This window comes from Physeter macrocephalus, chromosome 20 (assembly GCF_002837175.3).
Source record: "Physeter macrocephalus isolate SW-GA chromosome 20, ASM283717v5, whole genome shotgun sequence".
NCBI lineage: Eukaryota > Metazoa > Chordata > Mammalia > Artiodactyla > Physeteridae > Physeter > Physeter macrocephalus.
This window is the reverse complement of record NC_041233.1, coordinates 56,599,155-56,618,906: the sequence shown is the minus strand read 5'-3', so window position 1 is coordinate 56,618,906 and position 19,752 is coordinate 56,599,155. Positions and strand designations below refer to the sequence as shown.

Sequence of the window (19,752 nt, the reverse complement as noted above, 5' to 3'; positions counted from 1 at the left end):
ACCTCCATTTTTTACATGAAGAAAACAAACTGGCAAACTTGAAGATTATGGAGCCTGAAGTTAACCAGCCAGGATTTTTTTTTTTATTTCAGAAAAACCTCAAAAAGTGAACTATGGGAAACAACCCAGTTCCTGCGAAGATGGCCGCTTCAGGGTCTTCAGGTCCTCAGCATCCCTTCGCAGCTCTTCCAAGTGAGAATTATGGGATTTTGACCCCACCTGTGGAAATCAGATACACTCCAGAGCTAGATGCTGTACACCTAGCAAGTGAGGGCTTCATACTATTAGAACAAGCTGCCACAATCATCTGTGCAGGGCTTCCCTGGTGGCGCAGTGGTTGAGAATCCGCCTGCCAATGCAGGGGACGCGGGTTCGTGCCCCAGCCCGGGAAGATCCCACATGCTGTGGAGCGGCTGGGCCCGTGAGCCATGGCCGCTGAGCCTCCGCGTCTGGAGCCTGTGCTCCGCAACGGGAGAGGCCACAACAGTGAGAGGCCCCAACAGTGAGAGGCCCGCGTACCGCAAAAAAAAAATCTGTGCAGTCTTCCCAGCTCTAAGGGACATGTTTTTGGAGGTACCATTTGCCACCTCCAAGTCTGATGCTCCAGCTCCATGGCTAGCAAGCACATATGGGAAACCAGAATCTCTGATACCACACACAGGTTACTGATGAACAACTACAACACAACTCGTTGTGTATCGTACAGTGTTCAACATTCTTGTTCCAATATTCAGGGATTCTGGTGACAACAGACATTTGCTCTGCCAAAGCCCATTCAATGCTTTCAAAGCAGCCAGTAAGCACTGCTGTGGTGCACATGCTGTATCCACCTTGAGAAGTCTCAACATTCTACATCTGTTGTGGCACAGTCATGTGTCACAAAGTGTTAGCTGGAATTCTATGTAGCTCATAGGCCAGGCTGCACAAATGATGGTTCAAGCGCACATAATCTCAAACGAGGTTCAAATGACCACACTTAACACAGCTGACACATTTCTTTCTTTCTTTTTTTTTTTTAACATCTTTATTGGAGTATAACTGTTTTACAATAGTGTGTTAGTTTCTCCTTTACAACAAAGTGAATCAGTTATACATATACATATGTTTCCATATCTCTTCCCTCTTGCGTCTCCCTCCCTCCCACCCTCCCTATCCCACCCCTCTCGGTGGTCACAAAGCACAGAGGTGATCTCCCTGACACATTTCTTTAGAGAATTTAATTCCATGCTGATGTCATACCTTGGAGTGATTGATGAGATCCCCAAGTTCCGTGAAGCATACAACCAACTCAGAGTGAAAACGGGGAGCTGGTTCCCCTATTCTAAGGCAATCTGCCACTCAGAAGCACTTCTTGTTGCACCAATAGCATTCGGAAGCTTGCCCCTGCAGCCCTGCATTGCTCATGGGAAACAATCCCCACAATGAGGAACTACCGAGCTGGCAAACCCACAACTGGGGGTATGCCTGACAGCAAGCTCAGTGAGGGCGTTTAGGGAAAAGCTCCCGATGTCAGGAGGAGCATTCTTTACTCCAGAACAGCGTCACATCCTTGAGTTGTTTGGGGTTATAGGGGAGATCCTGGAACAGGTGTATAGGAAGTCAAGCAAAAGAAGAGCTGACCTGTCAATGGAAGATGATTAATCATTTAAGAGCAGAAAAACAAAAAACTATGAAGCCCATCAGTGGGCCTGTTAGTGCAGAATTCTTTCTAGTTCTACGGATTTCGCAATATTCAAATCCTGGGTGGCCTTTGCCCGTGCCAGCTCAGCGGGTGGAGAAGCTGGAGGATAGATTGCAGAGGTCTGAAGAAAAGTGAAGTGTAGACAGGGGTGGAGACGACGTGACGTTTAGAAAAGACGAATACGGGAAAGACTGGTTTGGAAACTGATTTAAAGGGAATGAAGGGTTTGGAGGGATCTTATATTTTTGAAGACTGGAAAAACATATGGATTCTCTCAGCCACGAAAATTCCCAGGGCACTTAGAATGGATTGAAAATGCTCGCCTCCCCTCCCCACCATTTCCCCGGCTGGGCTCCTGCGGCCCCCGGGAGAAGTTGGGGCGGGGTTTTTCCTGCTGCAGTTACCGGAAGTGACGCATGCCCTCGCGAGAAGAGAGACCCGCGAGCCTCGGCAGCCCGGAACCGGCCTCGGAACAGTGGCGGAACCTGAGGCCGCTAGCCCTCCCGCCCCATGGAGCGGCCCCCGGGGCTGCGGCCGGGCGCGGGCGGGCCCTGGGAGATGCGGGAGCGGCTGGGCACCGGCGGCTTCGGGAATGTTTGCCTGTACCAACATCGGGTGAGGCAGGGCGCGCGAGGGAGCGGCGGTGGGTGTTTTTCACGGCGCCTGTGGAACACAGTGACTGTCAGTATGTGAGAGATTGGTGGTGAGACCTTGGGCAGTATTGTGGGCCAGTGAGCGTGTGTGTGTGTGTGTGTGTGTGTGTGTGTGTGTGTGTGTGTGTGAGAGAGAGAGAGAGAGAGAGAGAGAGAGAGAGAGAGAGAGAGCACAAGTTGTGTTTGTGAGCCTGGTGTCTGAGTCCGAGGTTGTACCTGAGGTCCTGGTCAGTGTGTGTCAGGTAGAGCTATTATGGGGAACTTTTGTTATGACTGTCAAGATGTGACAAAGTGTTTACTGAGCGTGACGGTTCGTATGTGTCCCTCTGAATGTAGAGTCAGGGTGTGTAAGGCAGACGCACATCAGACTGTGTGTTATGAGCATAAGTGGGGGAGAAAATGGGCCTGCCTGTTGGAATGTGTGTTCATGTGTGTGCTTGGAGGCCATGTGATGTCTGTAGTGCCTGGAGTAGGTAAGGCCGGTGTCATGGTGGGTCCACAGTTAAGCTTTTGGACGCATTGGGAAGGCTTCGGAATTGGGGACGCGTTCTAGGTAAGGAACAATATGAGGATCAGCTAGTGAAAATGATCATGGCTTCACAAGGGGAGGAGATAGGTTGAGGGTGAGGTGCTCTAGCAGGTGGAAGACAGCCAACATCAGACTTGGGAATTGTGCTTTGATTTAACTGAAAATGTTTAACCATTGTAGCAGCAGCTAACAATCATGTTTGAGCCAGTCTTTTGATACACCAATAAAAGTTATGAACCCTTTCCCAAGGCAAATGCACAGATACACACTCACACAACTTTATGCATTGCCGTTTGAGGGGGTCCATGCTCTTTTGAAGGACATTCACAGACCTGTTAGGTTTATAGACCCTGGAATAATAATTCCTGCAGTATAGCTTTTGTTTTGTCATGTATGAAATGTTTATAATAATGTATATACATCATGGGTCTGTTTGAGAGTGAAATAAGGTAATGATGTGTCTAAAGCTAAATAGAGTACCTGGCCCATGGTAAGCCCTCAGATGTTAGCTCCTGCTGCTGCTGTGTTGTTGCTCTTGTCATCATCTTCATCATCATTAATTGACATTTAAAAAGGAAATGTCAGGATAAAAGTGGTGTTCTCAAAGATTTTTTGTAAAAGATAAATCTGTGTGGAAAAACAGATGGGACAAGATGAACAGTTAAGGTATTACTAAAATGCTTGCATGGGCATATGAATTAAGAAGTGGATTGAAGAGGAGAAAGCATGATTTGCTGTCCTAAGAAATTTGGGTGTGAGTAGAGAGCCCACCATATAGGGTGGGAGGTAGGGTAGATGGGAATCTACCTGGGAGGAATAGGCTTGTTTGTGTGGCAGTTGCAATGACAAATGTCACTGATATAACTGAGGACATTTTGTGAAGCAGGTTTCTAGATAGAGCATAGGAGGGAATCTCGGAGACAGGGAGAAAGGAAGGTGAAGGACTAAGGCATTAAGTACTTTGACAGCCAGACAAGTAGTAAATTTAATAATTTTCACCATCAGACATAAGGCACTCAAAGAGTAAAGAGAAGGAGCCAAATACTTCCAGCAGAATATTGACTGTGGTCTTGTTATCTAAACCTGCCCCTCAGTCTGGTCATAAGAAAAAGAAGTATGCATGCTAGCATGCTTCTATGACTGCTTTGCTTGGTCCCTGGCTGGGGATGGATGAATACATCAATTTAAAAAAAAATTGTGGTAAAGTATATATAACATAAAATTTACCATTTTAACCATTTTTAAGTGTACAGTTCCATAGCATTGTACGTACGTTTACATTGTGGTGCAACAGTCATCACCGTCCATTTCCAGAACTTTTTCATCTTCCTAAATTGAAACTTTGTACCCTTTAAACAATAATAACACCCCCCCGCCCCCATTTCCTCCTCCCCCTCAATCTCTGGCAACCACCATTCTACTTTCTGTGTCTATGGAATTCATCACTTTTTAAATGGAAGAGATTTGGGTTCCTCTAGAATCTTAGATATCTCTCAGGAACTTTCCAGATGTCCACAGTGGCCCTTCCCCAGAACTGGGACGTTTGACAACTGAGCCTGTAGTGAAAAGAAGAAATACTCTGTCATAAGACTTGGAAACAGCATCATTGCTTTTTCACTTACAGCTTTGAGTTTACAGCTTTCAAGATCCTTGTGTATTGGTGGAAGCCACATCTCAATATTTCACCTATGCTTCTTAAATCACAACGAGAAAGGGAAAAGGATGTGAGATGGTTTATTTAGCTGATTACTGTGCTGGGTGCTGATGGTACCAGAATCAACAAAAACAGTATTTTCTGCCCTCAAGGAAATTTCAAGCCTAGTGGGAGAAGTAGACACTTTAAGTACAATTTGGTACCCTATATAATGAAGGTATTTGTAAAGTGATGTGGAAGCATGGCAAAATAACCAAAGAACTCTTCCTAGGGAATAGGGTGGCACATCTCAAAACGTGTTTGGAAAAACTAACCTTGTGAAATGCTTTGAAAAAAGTACACAGTGATCAATACATTGTATAAATGCTGCATATAATATTTCTTCATTTGGAGAGTCATAACCCACATTAGCGTATTAAGAGCTCTGTGAAGTCCTATAGTAAAGAAACTAATTTAACTTAGTATTTTCCAATTTTTTTTATTATGGTTAAATATACATAACATTTGCCATTTTAACCATTTTTAGGTGTACAGTTCTTTGGCCTTAAGTACATTCACATTTTGTGCAGCCATCACCACCGTCCATCTCCCGAATATTACCTTTTTTTTTTTTTTAACACAGAACTCTTTTTTTGTTTTGCTGGACATCCATAAACTTTCCACAGAACATTCTTTGTGAAAAGGTAGAGTGAAGAAGGCCTTCACAGAGTAGGTGAAATATAAACTGAGAAGTTGAAGGATCCTATAGGATGGGATCTTTTCGAAGTAGATAGCTTCCTGCCTTATTCATATATGATAATTTAGGACTTAATGTTGTTCATGGTTAGATTGACTCCCTGGTAGTAAAAGCTTACATGGGACCTAGCAACAACCGGGTACCTACGCAAAACAAAAGAAAGATTGGGGCTTCCCTGGTGGCGCAGTGGTTGCGAGTCCGCCTGCCGATGCAGGGGACACAGGTTCGTGCCCCGGTCTGGGAAGATCCCACATGCCGCGGAGCGGCTAGTCCCGTGAGCCATGCAGGAGCCTGTGCTCCGCAACGGGAGAGGCCACAACAGTGAGAGAACCGCGTACCACAAAAAGAAAAAAAAAAAAGAAAAGAAAGGTTGAAGGGAGGGAGGACAGTGGTTAGGTGGGATTGTAGTCTGTCCTAGTTCCTTACTCTCTATATATCAGCTGTCTTATCTCTAGCTATCCCCCATTTCAGACCATCCCATACAAGCTGTCTTGCTTCCTGTTCCTGGGCTGCATTATTACTGTTGCCAGAATGTGATGAGGTCTGGCTACTTCCTGTAATGTGCATCAGGTTGGGTTTAATTTTGGTTAGGATTGGCTAAATTACTAGTCATAGAGGCAAGAGCTGTTAGGTTCATTTTATAGATATAGAAATACACAATCATTGTTAAGTTTTGTTTTTTTTTTTTTTTTTTGGGGGGGGGCTACGCGGGCCTCTCACTGTTGTGGCCTCTTCCGTTGCAGAGCACAGGCTCTGGACGCGCAGGCTCAGCGGCCATGGCTCACGGGCCTAGCCGCTTCCCGGCATGTGGGATCTTCCCGGACCGGGGCACGAACCCGTGTCCCCTGCATCGGCAGGCGGACTCTCAACCACCACACCACCAGGGAAGCCCCTCATTGTTAAGATTTTTTTAATGTCATTTGAAATGCAAAGATTAGGAACTAATTTTGGAGGTTTTTTGTATTAGGTTTGGTCATACTAAAACTATTTCTTGCTGTTGAGCCTGGGAGCCCTGAGTTATTCTCCTCATTCTAGTTATGCTGGAGCCTGGGGCCCTTGTTAGCTGTCTTGACTGAATTCAAAAAGGAGTTTACTGGGGAGACAGGGCCTCTGTATTATTCTAGCAGTATATATGGGACAGTGTTCTGAAGAGATCTGCTGTAGGATCAGCCTCAGTGACTTTTTGCTTGTGTGCTTTGGTGTGTTTGAAGGTCAGTTTTAAAGCATTAGTTTAATAGTCTCATGGTTTGCCTGGCAAAAGCATTGGCTCAAGAGAACTGTGGATAAATATGTTTAATTAGTAAAGCTAAAGAGTTTTGTTTCCCCAGGTTGGCATTTCTTTCTTAGCAAGTAAATCTGCACAAGAACCTAATTTATAATTTTCTGTTGATTTTCTATTTTGGCAGGAACTTGATCTCAAAATAGCAATTAAGTCTTGTCGTCTGGAGCTAAGCACCAAAAACAGAGAACGGTGGTGCCATGAAATCCAGATCATGAAGAAGTAAGTGTACTTGATGACTTAAGTTTCCCCGGTTTTGCAGCCCATCCAGATGTCATCATAGGGAAGGAGGCTAGGAATCCATTCTTCTTAGGCTCTTTTGGCGAACATATTTTTCTCTTTCTCATTTAATATATGTGTTCTATTTCAAGTAATAACATCACATCATGCTTAAGTAGGTTTAGTTTAAAAAGTCAGCTGGGTATTATCAGACTCAGCTTTCTGAGAGCAGAATCTGTTTCTTCTAGATCTTGGGCAGTGCTCGTCTGTTACACTTTATAGTTAAATAACAATCACTGCTCTCATTTCTTTACTCTCACCTACTTTGTTAAACAGTGTATCTATTGCTTTGTAAAAAATTATCTTCAAAGTTAGTGGCTTAAAACAACAAACTTGGTATCTCACAGTTTCTGTGGTTTAGGAATTTGGGAATGACTTAGGTGGGTGGTTTTGACTCAGGAGATCCCTTCTGAAACATCTCAGAATGTTGACTGGAGCTGCAGTTTTCCAGAGGCTTGAGTGGGGCTGGAGTATCCACTTCCAAGCTTATTTAGTGGCTGTTCATTAGAGGCATCGGTTCCTCACCATATGGGCCTGTCCATAGGGAAGTTTGAATGTCTTCATGACATGTCAGCTAGCTTTCCCCAAAGTCAGTGATCTGAGAGAGAGAGAGAGAGCAAGTTGAAAACTGACATATCTTTATGATCTTTCCTCAGAAGTAACACTCCATCCTTTACAAATAATTTTTGTTTATAAATGTATTTATTTTATTTTATTATTTATTTTTGGCCACATTGGGTCTTTCTTGCTGCGCGTGGGCTCTCTCTAGTTGCGGCGAGCAGGGGCTGCCCTTCGTTGCGGTGCGCAGGCTTCTCATTGAAGTGGCTTCACTTGCTGTGGAGCGTGGGCTCTAGGTGCACGGGCTTCAGTAGTTGTGGCACGTGGGCTCAGCAGTTGTGGCTCGCAGGCTCTAGAGTGGAGGCTCAGTAGTTGTGGCACACGGGCTTAGTTGCTCTGCGGAATGTAGGATCTTCCCGGACCAGGGATCAAACCTGTGTCCCCTGCATTGGCAGGCGGATTCTTAACCACTGCGCCACGAGGGAAGTTCTACAAATAATTTCTATTTGTTAGAAATTAGTCACTAAATACAGCCCCTACTCAAGGGAAAGAGAATTAAGCTTTTGAAGGGAGAAGTGGACATATTTTAAAACCTCCACGGGTAGTGTGCTAATATGTGCTTGCAAATAATTCTTCTAGTTGTCACAACAACCCTGAGTTTAGGCATTATCTCTATGTTATAAAGCAGGAAGTTGAAGCTTATAGAGTCATACAATTGGTAGGTAATAAGAGTCTGGATTTGAAATAAGTACTTTCTGACTGAAGTGTTCTTGATGCACTATAATGGTTCTCAAACTTGGCTGTGTGGCAGAATCACTAGGAAAGCTTGTTAACAATATAAATCCTCAGGCCCTATACATAGAAATTCTGTTTCTTTAGGTCCCTAGGCCCTGGGAATCTATTCCAGTTTTGAGATCCACTGCATGTTGATGATGATGATGATGATGATGGGATGATATATTGCTAAATTTTAAAAAAAAGTTAGGAAATAATATATAATGTGATTCGATATTTATTGAAAAAAATGTATTTGTGCACAAATTAAAAACTGGGAGGAAATATGCCAAAATTTTAATAGTGATCACAGCTGGGTGACACTGTAAGTGATTATGGGAGAGGTAGTATGATACAGGCTTTGGAGCCAGACTGCCAGATTTGAATCTTTACCTGACCACTTACTCACTGTGTGATCTTATGTTACTTAACCAGTTTGTGCTTCAGTTTTCTCCTGTGTGATGAAACTCTTAATAAATCTATCTATAGTAGGATTATTGTGATAAGTAAATGAGTTAATTTATGTAAAGTGCTTACTACTTGGCATATAAAAATGTAATAGTAGTAATTGTGATAGTATTCTTATCTAGATTTTCTTTTTAACAAGTATTAATTTTTAATTATACAAATGAGAGATTAGAATATTATAAATAATGTCAGCCTTTCTTCCCCTTACTGCCCCCCAATTAACTACCATTTCAAACTCAGTCCCTTTTCATTGGAAACAAATTTTTTATTATAATGTTTTCCCCTTGTTAGGTTGAACCACGCCAATGTTGTAAAGGCCTGTGATGTTCCTGAGGAATTGAATTTTTTGATTAATGATGTGCCTCTTCTAGCAATGGAATATTGTTCTGGAGGAGATCTCCGGAAGGTAGTGTGGATGTTTTGAGATGATGAGATAGTAAATCATGAACTTCAGCAGTGTTTGAATCCCACTCAATACAGTAGAGTAAGAGTCAGGAGTGTGTGGCCTGTTATCTGCTTTTGTGGCTGCTTTCTTACTATAGCAGCAGAGTTGAGTAATTGTGACAGATTATATGGCCTGCAAAGCCTAAAGTACTTACTTTCTGGCCCTTTGCAGGGAATGTTTGCTGACCCCTGATTTAGAACATGCATTTTTTGTTATTGGTGGTTGTGTTTTCAGGATGGGACTGTATTGATGGTTTTAGTCCACAGTATCAATGTTTAAAGTGTTTATTAATAAGTTGTCTTCTCTGTTGCAAATCTTTCTTTCCGATCTCATTTTAAACTTACCATATGGCTATCTTTACATATTTATCTGTGAGACTTTTCAACTTTTTTGATTTCAAAAACTTTCTCCCTTTATTTTTACTTGTATAAACCTTGTCATGAAATTTACGTGTCCTCAGTATGGATGTGGTAATTTTCCTCCTTATATTTTCTTAATCATGACTTATTTTCTTATTTGAGTATTCTCTCAGAGTATAGTGATTAATGATTAATGTATCGGTATTACTGCCCAGCAATATTGACAATATACATTTTTAGACTTTTTTTTTTTCTTTAGCTACTCAACAAACCAGAAAATTGCTGTGGACTTAAAGAAAGTCAGATACTTTCTTTACTGAGTGATATAGGTATGTAATCAATATGAAAATGCCATCATAATTTAATGCCCCTTTGGTCTGTAAAAGATTCTATATACTACTTGGGAATTAGGAGAATTGTTGATGTACTGTACAAAGCATAGGTTTTTAACTATAAGAAACTTTATCTAAAGAAATTTTTTATCTGTAAGAAATTATTAGAAAAATTTAACTATTACCGTTGATGCTAAGTTAAAATTAGGATATTTTGTTTTTTATTTTTTGTGTTTGGCTAGGTGTCCATTTGACTAATAGGTGTTCCAATTGCCAGAAAAAAAATGGTGTGAAATGACCTTATTGAGTTGTACTCCTGCTCCCTCCCTGATTAACATAGTAACTTTATTTACCAGTGGCATTGCATCTCATGGGCCCAGGTTCTTTTAGGGTGAAGTCTCTTTTTAATCATAATTACTCCTGCAAAATTCCTAAAATGACCAGGATGGTAGGCCCTTGGAGGAAGTTCAAAAGCCCAGACTATGTTTCTCTGTATATTTTGATTTTGCTTCTTTTCTTAGGTCATGGAGGCAAAAGTCTAGTTGAAGAGGGTGATCTAGGTCAGAAGGAAAGGCTCCAATGATAAATACAGGGATTTTTCTCAATTGCTTGTGCCATTTCTTTTTAATATTAATTTTCATAAGTTAAATGAGTACATGTTATAATTCTGCAGTATTTGTTACTGGATATTCTGTGGAGAAAATCTGAGCTTCTATTAAATCATTAATCATGTAGTTATGATGGTCCATATAAATTTGAGCATCAGAGCAGATCTGTACAAAATGTGAGATGAATTTTTTTTAATTCAGTGTTGTTTATTACCTCAAAATACATTTTAAACTTTATTTAGGATCTGGGATACGATATTTGCATGAAAACAAAATTATACATCGTGATCTAAAACCTGAAAACATAGTTCTTCAGGATGTTGGTGGAAAGGTAGGTAAAACCTGCAGAAATGTTCATGCCAGTCGAATAGAGTCTCCATAATGTAGTTTAGTCTTTGAGGTTTGGTGCCCTCCATAGCATTCTATACTTCGTCCCAGCCCTCACTACACTGAAGTGTGGTTTTGTGTTTAGTTGTTTGTCTCCTCTGCTAATACAGTTAGCTCCATCAGAGAAGGAACTACACCTGTCTTTTTCATTTCTTTTTTCCAGCACAGTATCTAGCAGAGGTAGTAGGCAGTAAGTAAGTAATTTGTTAATCCTTACAAAGCACATCCAAAAAACACACACATCCTCGGTCTGCTTTAAGAAAAAAATATGTTTAAGGTATGTTTCTTATTTAAGAAAAACAAGACAAAACAAAACTCTTTCTCCTCCCCAAAAGTCCTAAGTTCTATATTTAATTAAAAATCAAAACCTTGATTTCTCAGGTTCCTAAAAGAGTCATCTTGAGAAGAACGAGAAATTGTGAATTGATTCCTGGAACATATATTTTTATCAAAGTAATTTGAGCAGTTTTCTTGCTTCTGGTGCCCAAATTCCATTCCAATAAAGACATAAAGCCAAGAATCTAAACCTTGAATTGGATTGTGTGGCCTTAGGTAGTGGAGATAATGATCAGTTGGAGGTGATGAAACCTTGATGATGCATCTTCTCTTAGAAGCCCTTTGTGTATGCTTTGCAACAACTATTTGGGGTTTTTTTGTATCCTGAGACTTCAGGATATTCTTGAAGTTAGATAGGTGTGTACTCACATTGATCCACTCTAAAATGGTATGATGCTTCTTACAAGTTTGGAAGTTGCCTTTGCCTTCCAGTTTTAATGGATCAAGCTTATTCTGAATATACCAAAATAAAAATTAATAGCCAGTCTATATTTAGTTTTTACCACATGTCAGACACTGTTAAATTATTTTCACTATTTCATTGAATCCTAATAGCAATTCTGTGAAGTAGGGATTGTTAGTAATACCATTACATAGGAAACTGAGAGAAGTTAAGTAACTTGATCAAGATCACATGGCTATTTAAGTGATGGAGCTCAGGCCTGAAACATGTTTGTGTTATTTCAGAGCCCATGCTCTTCACCACCACCCTCTCAAGAGTCTTAATAAGGACATCATTGCCTTTCCTTTTCAAATTTCTCAACCATTTAATACCTACTGTTTTGCAGATTATGCATAAAATAATTGATTTAGGATATGCCAAAGATGTTGATCAAGGAAGTCTGTGTACATCCTTTGTGGGAACATTGCAGTATCTGGTAAGACATGTATTGTTTCTTTGAATTTAAGTGTACAGGATTCTCATTCTTATTTCTGAAGGTTGTGAATATAATAGTTCAAAACTCATGTAGCTTTTCTCTTACAGTATTGATGTTTAAAGCATTTTTTCTTTTTAAGGCCCCAGAGCTCTTTGAGAATAAGCCTTACACAGCCACTGTTGATTATTGGAGCTTTGGGACCATGGTGTTTGAGTGTATTGCTGGGTATAGGCCTTTTTTGCATCATCTGCAGCCATTTACCTGGTAAGAAATGGAAGAGAACTTTGGTATGATTAATGGGAATGGAAATTTTCAGTTGCCCGCTTCCCCCTCAACCTTTCTTTAAATGGTATAATTGCTTTTTAACACGTAATTGAATAAAATTAAAAGGCAAAAATTCTTAGTGTTTGTGAGAATCAGGTTGTCAACTGAGGTAGCTTTTGTTTTTATAGGCATGAGAAGATTAAGAAGAAGGATCCAAAGTGTATATTTGCATGCGAAGAGATGACAGGAGAAGTTCGGTTTAGTAGCCATTTACCTCAACCAAATAGCCTTTGTAGGTATGTATATTTTAGTTGAGGAAGTTTGCCTCAGTTTCTTCAGGGTTTTAAAAGAACAGTAGTAGAGTTGTTGTCTGTTTCAAGCAGCATTATCCAGTGGAACTTTCTGTGATGATGGAAATGTTTTATATTTGTGCTGGCCACATGAGTATCTGAATACCTGAAAGGTGGGTGGTATGACTGAAGAACTGAATTTGAAGTTTATTTAATTTTAATTAACTTAAGTGCAAGTGCAAATAGCCACTTGTGACTAGTGGCAACCATATGGACAGCACAGGTCTAGTGGAAACAAGAACTGCCATTCAACTGATTGGCTTAGGTGCTAAGAACACTCTTGGGATACTATGGTGAATGGGTTCCTTAGGGAATGGAACTGGATTCACCTGTTGGAGTTGCCCGTAACTTGCATATGTGGGTTTGGGGTTGTTTTTTTATGGAAAAAAGGCTTGTCATGTGTCATTTCATGAATTATTTGAAAGTAAGATATAAAATGATACAAATAATGACAAAGGAAATGGACAACCTGTAAAACTACCTTTACTTTTTTTTACAAAACTAAAGGAAAACTGGAACTTAATGAGTTTTATCCCGTTTTTGCATGTTTTCCAGTTTAATAGTAGAACCCATGGAAAACTGGCTACAGTTGATGCTGAACTGGGATCCTCAGCAGAGAGGAGGACCTATTGATCTTACTTTGAAGCAGCCAAGATGTTTTGTATTAATGGATCACATTCTGAATTTGAAGGTTAGTTTGAATGGGGTCTACTTCATAAGACTTGCATTGAAGTTAACAAACTTATTTGGAAAATGGGCATAAGTATATTTTAATAATCTTTTCCTGATGCTTATATGAAAAAGATGATATTCTTAGAGTGGATGCATTTTTATTTATTTAGTAAGCGTTCTCAGTTTTACTTCAAAATGGTCTTGTTGATTATTCCTTTGTAGCATCTTTTGGATTTTCCCCTTTCTCATATTGGTACCATTTCACCTTATTCATTTAGGTCTGATCATACTAGATTTGGTTTGGTGAGGAAGGTTCCTACCTGGCTTTCATGCCTCTATATTTCCTTTCCATCCTACAGTCCATGTAACATGAACTGCCTGTCTCATCTTCTGAAAATGCTTTTTTATTCTCCTGTCCAAGAAACTTAACAGTTCTTTCTTGCCTACCAAGTCAAGTCTAAACTGATCTGCTTGGCCTTTGGGGGCTTTCTTAATTCAGGTCCACCCCATCCAAGTGCTTGTTTCGTTTCTCTTACCCTTTACTTCACTTAGGACCAGCTTGTCACTGCTCCTTATGCCATCAAGTCCCTTATGCATTTTTGTGCTTTGACAGATGCTTCTGCCCAGACTGATACCTATCTCTGTGTATCTCCTCACCTACACTGGCACGTATTCAACTTTCCTTTTCTCTGAATGGTCTCTACTTCACAGTTTGTCATTTAATCATTTTTACTATTATATATTCTAATTGTTTCTCATCTTCCACTCATGCCTCTCTATACAGATTGTCTTTTCAATGCTGGGATTGTTTTTACTACTTTTATTAACAGTTGTCTACCCTACCACCACACCGTCCCTATGCCGGCATTGTGTACAAAGCAGGGCATGTACCAGGTTCTCAGTAAATATCCAGTGATATGAATGAGAGGTTCTATTATGCTGTATACCCCAAAACAACTCTCATCTATGGTCTTTTCATATTTGTTGATTGCTTGTAGCAGGTAGCATTTCTAAAACTGAAATGAGAAAGAAGTAGTCATATAACGTTTTACTCTCATGTTGATATACTTTTTAAAATAGGAACTTCAGGCCATGTTGGTGTCATTCTTGGCTAACATTGAAAAGATATCTTGTGTCATAATTTGGTTTTCTTCTACTGTGCCAAGCAATAAATCATCCCCTAATGTGTTAGACAAGCAGGACTTGGTGACACTCTTTAGTTCTTTGTTACCTTCAAAAGATTTCAGTTTTCATCTCAGATTTTTTTTAGCCTTGTCATGGTAATCATAGCATCACTTTTACTTGGAAGGGGTCTGTGAGTATGTGCTTGTTCGTAGAGCATGGGAAAAGAGTCCTCCTTATGTGTTTTGTGGTCTATAGACTTTAGTTCAGTTTTGCAACACCACGGTTTGCATATCTGTGAATCCGGGCCAAAAAAAAAATATATATATATAAATATATATATATACATACACACACACACACACACACACACACACACATACTTATTTATAGCTTAGGTACAGTAATGTCTTCTTTAAAAGATCATTATTATTTTGAGGTTGTACAGAATAAGGTATGTGTAGGGTACTATTCATAGTCGTTCAGGGATGCTTCCTAGATGTTATAATAGGACTGAACTTTGAAGGATAAGTAAGTGTTAATCCTGGGAATGGTCAGGAGGAAAGATTTACAGGCAGGGGAATGTCATAAACACAGAAGCATGAACTGCAAAACAGGTTGGTATTATTGCAGGGCATTTTTCTAAGGTGTTTATTACATCGTTCAAGGAGGGAATGGCATCTGTTTTATTTTCATTTAAGGAAGAAGTCAACAAAACAGTTACTGAAATATTTCTTTCCCTTAAAAAAAAAGTTTAGTGAGTCTGCATATTTTTCCAACTGTTTATTATGAAAAACTTTAAGTATGTAGCAAAGTTGAAAAAAGTATACTGAACATTCTTTGCCGCTAAGAGTCTCTCCTTAGCTTTCTCTTCTTCCATATTACTTTTCTTCCTTTTCTTTGGCAGTCTCTCCAGTTGTATAACTTTAACTATAAACTGAGTATGGATAACTTCCAAATTTATCTCCTTAGTTGTGACTATACAACTCTCTGCAGAGTATTTATAACTGCACTTGGTGGTCCCACTTATCCAAGACATAATTCATTAAAAACTGAGCACATTTGCTCCGTTAATTACTTCTGCAGCTTTTCCTGTGCCTCTTACTTGCACTGTCACCCTTCCAGTTACGTAGGTTGGAAACTTTGGCTGTCTGACTATTCCATGTCCTTTAATTTACATAACCAATTATTTTGTGAGATTTATCTTTAGAATGTTTTAACAATTCTGAACTTGCCAGGTTCTCAATTTAGAAAGCCTTCCATAGTTTCCTTTCAAAGTCCAAACTCTTAACATTGGTATTCAGAATCTATCTTGGTCTCATTTCATCCTGCACTTCCAGGCTTAGCTCCTGTTATGCCCTAAGGGGGCATCATTTTAGGTACCTTTGAACTGAATAATTTATATTCTCTGATTATGCTCATCCCTTTCTACCTCTCTGCCTACCTTGTTGTTTTCTGCCTAGAAGAACCTTTCTTCTTTCAATCTTTTCTTGTTCTAATCATTCTTCCTTTTCAAAGTTTAGCTCAAATAGTGCCTCCTTTATAAAGCATCCCTCTCCGCCCACCAAGTAATCTCCTTTGGAATTGGCACAATATTTTACATCATTACAGTACCTATTGCATTTTGCATTGTATTTTAGTTCTTTTAAAGTTTCTTAATATCTCTTATTTGACTATTATCCTATGGAGGGCAAAGATCAGTAAGTTACTCAATTTGCATACCCATTACTAGCACAACACACTAAATAGTATATACCATAGTAAGTACTTGTCAAATATTTGAGTGAACAAAAAGATTAATTTAGGTTGTATTTCCTCACCCTTTCTTTTGTTCCCTTCTAGCTCGGCTTTAGTAGTGGGAGCTATGATCACCCCACCCTAGTTTGAAATATACCCTGTGTAAAAGTAAATGTCCACCTTAGGATTTTCATACTAAATTTCTGCTATTGTTCTTAGTGGACACTGTCATGGTGTGAAATCTGCCTAGGCCAGGATGGAATGGAAGGTCTCAGCTGGTATGCTTGTTCTGTAATCCATGTCAACTTGGAAGATTCCCTTCTCTTCCTCCAACCTTTTTTTTTTTTTTTTTTGGCGGAATGCGGGCCTCTCACTGTTGTGGCCTCTCCCGTTGCAGAGCACAGGCTCCGGACGCGCAGGCTCAGCGGCCATGGCTCATGGGCCCAGCCACTCCACGGCATGTGGGATCTTCCCAGACCGGGGCACGAACCCGTGTCCCCTGCATCGGCAGGCGGACTCTCAACCACTGCGCCACCAGGGAAGCCTAAGCACTGAATCTTTGATGTAGCAAACGATCAATAGTTATTTCTCTTTTTTCTTATTTAAACAGATAGTACACATCCTAAATATGACTTCTGCAAAGATCATTTCTTTTCTGTTACCACCTGATGAAAGTCTTCATTCACTACAGTCTCGTATTGAGCGTGAAACTGGAATAAATACTGGTTCTCAAGAGCTTCTTTCAGAGACGGGAATTTCTTTGGATCCTCGGAAACCAGCCTCTCAGTGTGTTTTGGATGGAGTTGTAAGACAATTCTAATATACCTAGAGTATAAGAAATCTGTTTGCACAGAGAGATTGCATTCCCTGCATTTTTGATGTATACTTGGAATCCTTTGGGGGATGGTCCGCATCTTAGAATTCTTCTTTTAGTTTTATCCTACTCATTACGCTTATTGCTTTGCAAGGTGAAAAGATAGAAATGAAACATTTGTTGTTTTGAACTATGCATGACTTTCTCTTTGGTGCCACTTCCCTCCTCCCTTTTTTTCCCCCTTTTTGTACTAGAGCCTAGAACCTTCAAATTAGACCAGAAGTCTCATAGGTCCTGTCAGAGGATAGATGGATGGTAAAATATGATTTTGGTCATGACTCTTTTTTCATTTTTCTTTTTTTGACTTTATTGAGGCATATTTTATATATCATGCAATTAACCCATTTCAAGTGTACAATTTAGTGATTTTTTTTAGCAAACTACCCTAATTGCACAGCCATTATCATAAATCAGTTTTAAAACATTTCCATCTCAATAAGATCCTTCATGTTCATTGACTGTTAATATCCATTCAGTCCACCCCATAAAAATCACTGATTTACTTTCTACCTCTATAGATTTGCCTTTTCTGAACATTCCATATAAATGGAATCATATAATCTATAATCTCTTGTGTCTGATTTCTTTCATACTGTTATATTTTTGAGATTCATTCATGTCATAGCATAAATCATTACTTTAGCTGAATAGTGTTGCCATTCTATGGATATATGTTGTTAAGACTTTTTGCTTTTGTCCTTTTGGGTCTGGTGATTGTTTTTCACTTTAGTCCATACTACAGTTATTTATTTATTTTTTATAAACAAAAGTTTAGACCTTAAATCTGTGAGACGTATGCTAATGAAATTGACTTCACCTTTGGCATTTCAGAGTAGGAAATCTGGTGCTTAGGTACTCAGAGAACCTAGGATTTTCAAGGATCTTTTCTCTTAATTGTTTGTTTCTCTTTCAGAGGGGCTGTGATAGCTATATGGTTTATTTGTTTGATAAAAGTAAGACTGTATATGAAGGACCATTTGCTTCCAGAAGTTTATCTGACTGTGTAAATTATATTGGTAAGTATAGTTCATTTACTGACTGAGCTTTAGATCTGAAATAATGTAATTTTGACTCAAAATGACTAGTAGAAATGGTCCTTTGGTGTTTCTATTCTGTGTCTCATACTTCAGGTTTCTATATGTGGTGAAAGATGGGTTTGTATGGTTTGAAAGGTGAAGAGGTAGATTTTAAGTCACCACCAGATCCCTCATTTGGGAGAAGACTTACTTTCCTATGGATAGGGTTCTCATATATAAAACAATGAATCTTCACTATTAATTAAGCCCACTTTTTAGTTTCTCCTTCATTATTTAAGCATGTTCAAATACTTCATTTTATCCTATGAATACTGCTTAACATTCAAATGATTTCATTTATCCTGAGAGAATTATTATTTTCTTCTGAAGAAGTTAAGTGATCAATTTCTGTCTACCCAAAACTAAAAACAAGCACAAAATTATAAAATCAAGAACAAAATTGGGCATAATGGCTGAAATTATATAATCTTTCCTTTTCATTAGTTTTTTGTTTTGTTTTTTTTTTTGCCATACGCGGGCCTCTCACTGCCGTGGCCTCTCCCGCTGTGGAGCACAGGCTCTGGACGCGCAGGCTCAGCGGCCATGGCCCACGGGCCCAGCTGCTCCGCGGCATGTGGGATCATCCGGGACCGGGGCACGAACCCGTGTCCCCTGCATCAGCAGGCGGACTCTCAACCACTGCGCCACCAGGGAAGCCCTAGTTTTTTTTTTTTAAAGCAGTTCTAGATTTATAGAAAAATTGAGCAGATAGTATAGAGTTCTTATGTTACTCCCCTCCCCCACACATATAGCTTCCCCTATTGTTAACAACTTAAACATCAGTATGATACTTTTGTTACAATTAATGAACCAATATATTATTATTAACTGAAGTTCATACTTTATTCAGATTTCTTTTAGTTTTTAATCTGATGTTCCTTTTCTGTTCCAGAATCCCATCCAGGATACCACATTACATTTAGTTGTCATGTCTCCTTAGGCTCTTCTTGGTTGTGATAGTTTCTCAGATTTTCCTTGTTTTTGATGACCTTGACAGTACTGGTCAAATATTTTGTAGGATGCCCCACTGTTGCAATTTATCTGATTTTTTTTCTCATGATTAGACTAGGAAAATGGATTTTTGAGAGAAAGATCACAGAATTCAAGTGCTGTTTTCATCACATTATGTAAAGGGTACATATTGTCAACATGATTAATGACTGTTAGTATTGACCTTGCTCACCTGGCTGAAGTAGTGTTTGTCAGCTTTCTCCACTGTAAGGTTTAGTCTTTCCCCCCCATTCCATACTGTACTCTGTGGAAGGAAATCACTATGCAAGAACCCACACTTAAGGAGTGGGAGTTATGCTCCCCCTCCTTTAGGGTAGGGTATCTACATAATTTATTTGGAATTCTTTTGCACACAAGATTTATCTCTTCTTTCCCATTTATTAATTTATTCAATTTATTATATCAATTTGAATTCATGGATATTTACTTTATATTATGGATTATAATCCAATACTAGTTTATTTATTTTGTTGTTCAAATTGTTGGAGCTTCCATTAGGAGCTCTTTCATTTGGCTTCCTGTGCCCCTTTTACTTGCCCCATCAATAAGGGTGTTTCTGTTTTTGTTTTTTTAAGCACTTCCTTACTTTCTGGCACCACATGGTATTCCAGGACCATCTTTTAAATTTCCTGCCCTAGTCCTAGAATCAGCCATTTCTCCAAGGAGCCCTGGTTCCTTTCATTTTAATTG

The 19,752-nt window shown here is 39.5% G+C and overlaps 1 protein-coding gene across 5 annotated transcripts in view; it reads left to right on the top strand.

Annotated features, from left to right (window-relative positions):
- The first annotated feature begins 2,126 nt into the window (after positions 1 to 2,126).
- The window catches only part of CHUK (component of inhibitor of nuclear factor kappa B kinase complex), a 33,819-nt gene continuing 16,193 nt past the window's right edge, over positions 2,127 to 19,752 (top strand). For 4 of the 5 annotated variants that reach the window (XR_003677696.2, XM_024121264.3, XM_007117620.4 and 1 more), the window contains exons 1-11: positions 2,127 to 2,296; positions 6,660 to 6,754; positions 8,903 to 9,017; positions 9,675 to 9,744; positions 10,598 to 10,686; positions 11,867 to 11,956; positions 12,096 to 12,220; positions 12,409 to 12,516; positions 13,126 to 13,261; positions 16,712 to 16,906; positions 17,889 to 17,991. Coding sequence is in view for 4 of the 5 variants with exons in the window: in XM_024121264.3 (XP_023977032.1) it covers positions 2,192 to 2,296; positions 6,660 to 6,754; positions 8,903 to 9,017; positions 9,675 to 9,744; positions 10,598 to 10,686; positions 11,867 to 11,956; positions 12,096 to 12,220; positions 12,409 to 12,516; positions 13,126 to 13,261; positions 16,712 to 16,906; positions 17,889 to 17,991 (1,231 nt within the window). In the remaining variant the exon portion in view is untranslated. Of the gene's footprint in view, positions 2,297 to 6,659; positions 6,755 to 8,902; positions 9,018 to 9,672; positions 9,745 to 10,597; positions 10,687 to 11,866; positions 11,957 to 12,095; positions 12,221 to 12,408; positions 12,517 to 13,125; positions 13,262 to 16,711; positions 16,907 to 17,888; positions 17,992 to 19,752 lie in introns of those variants that run through there. The other variant, XM_028481807.2, reaches the window with a different exon arrangement.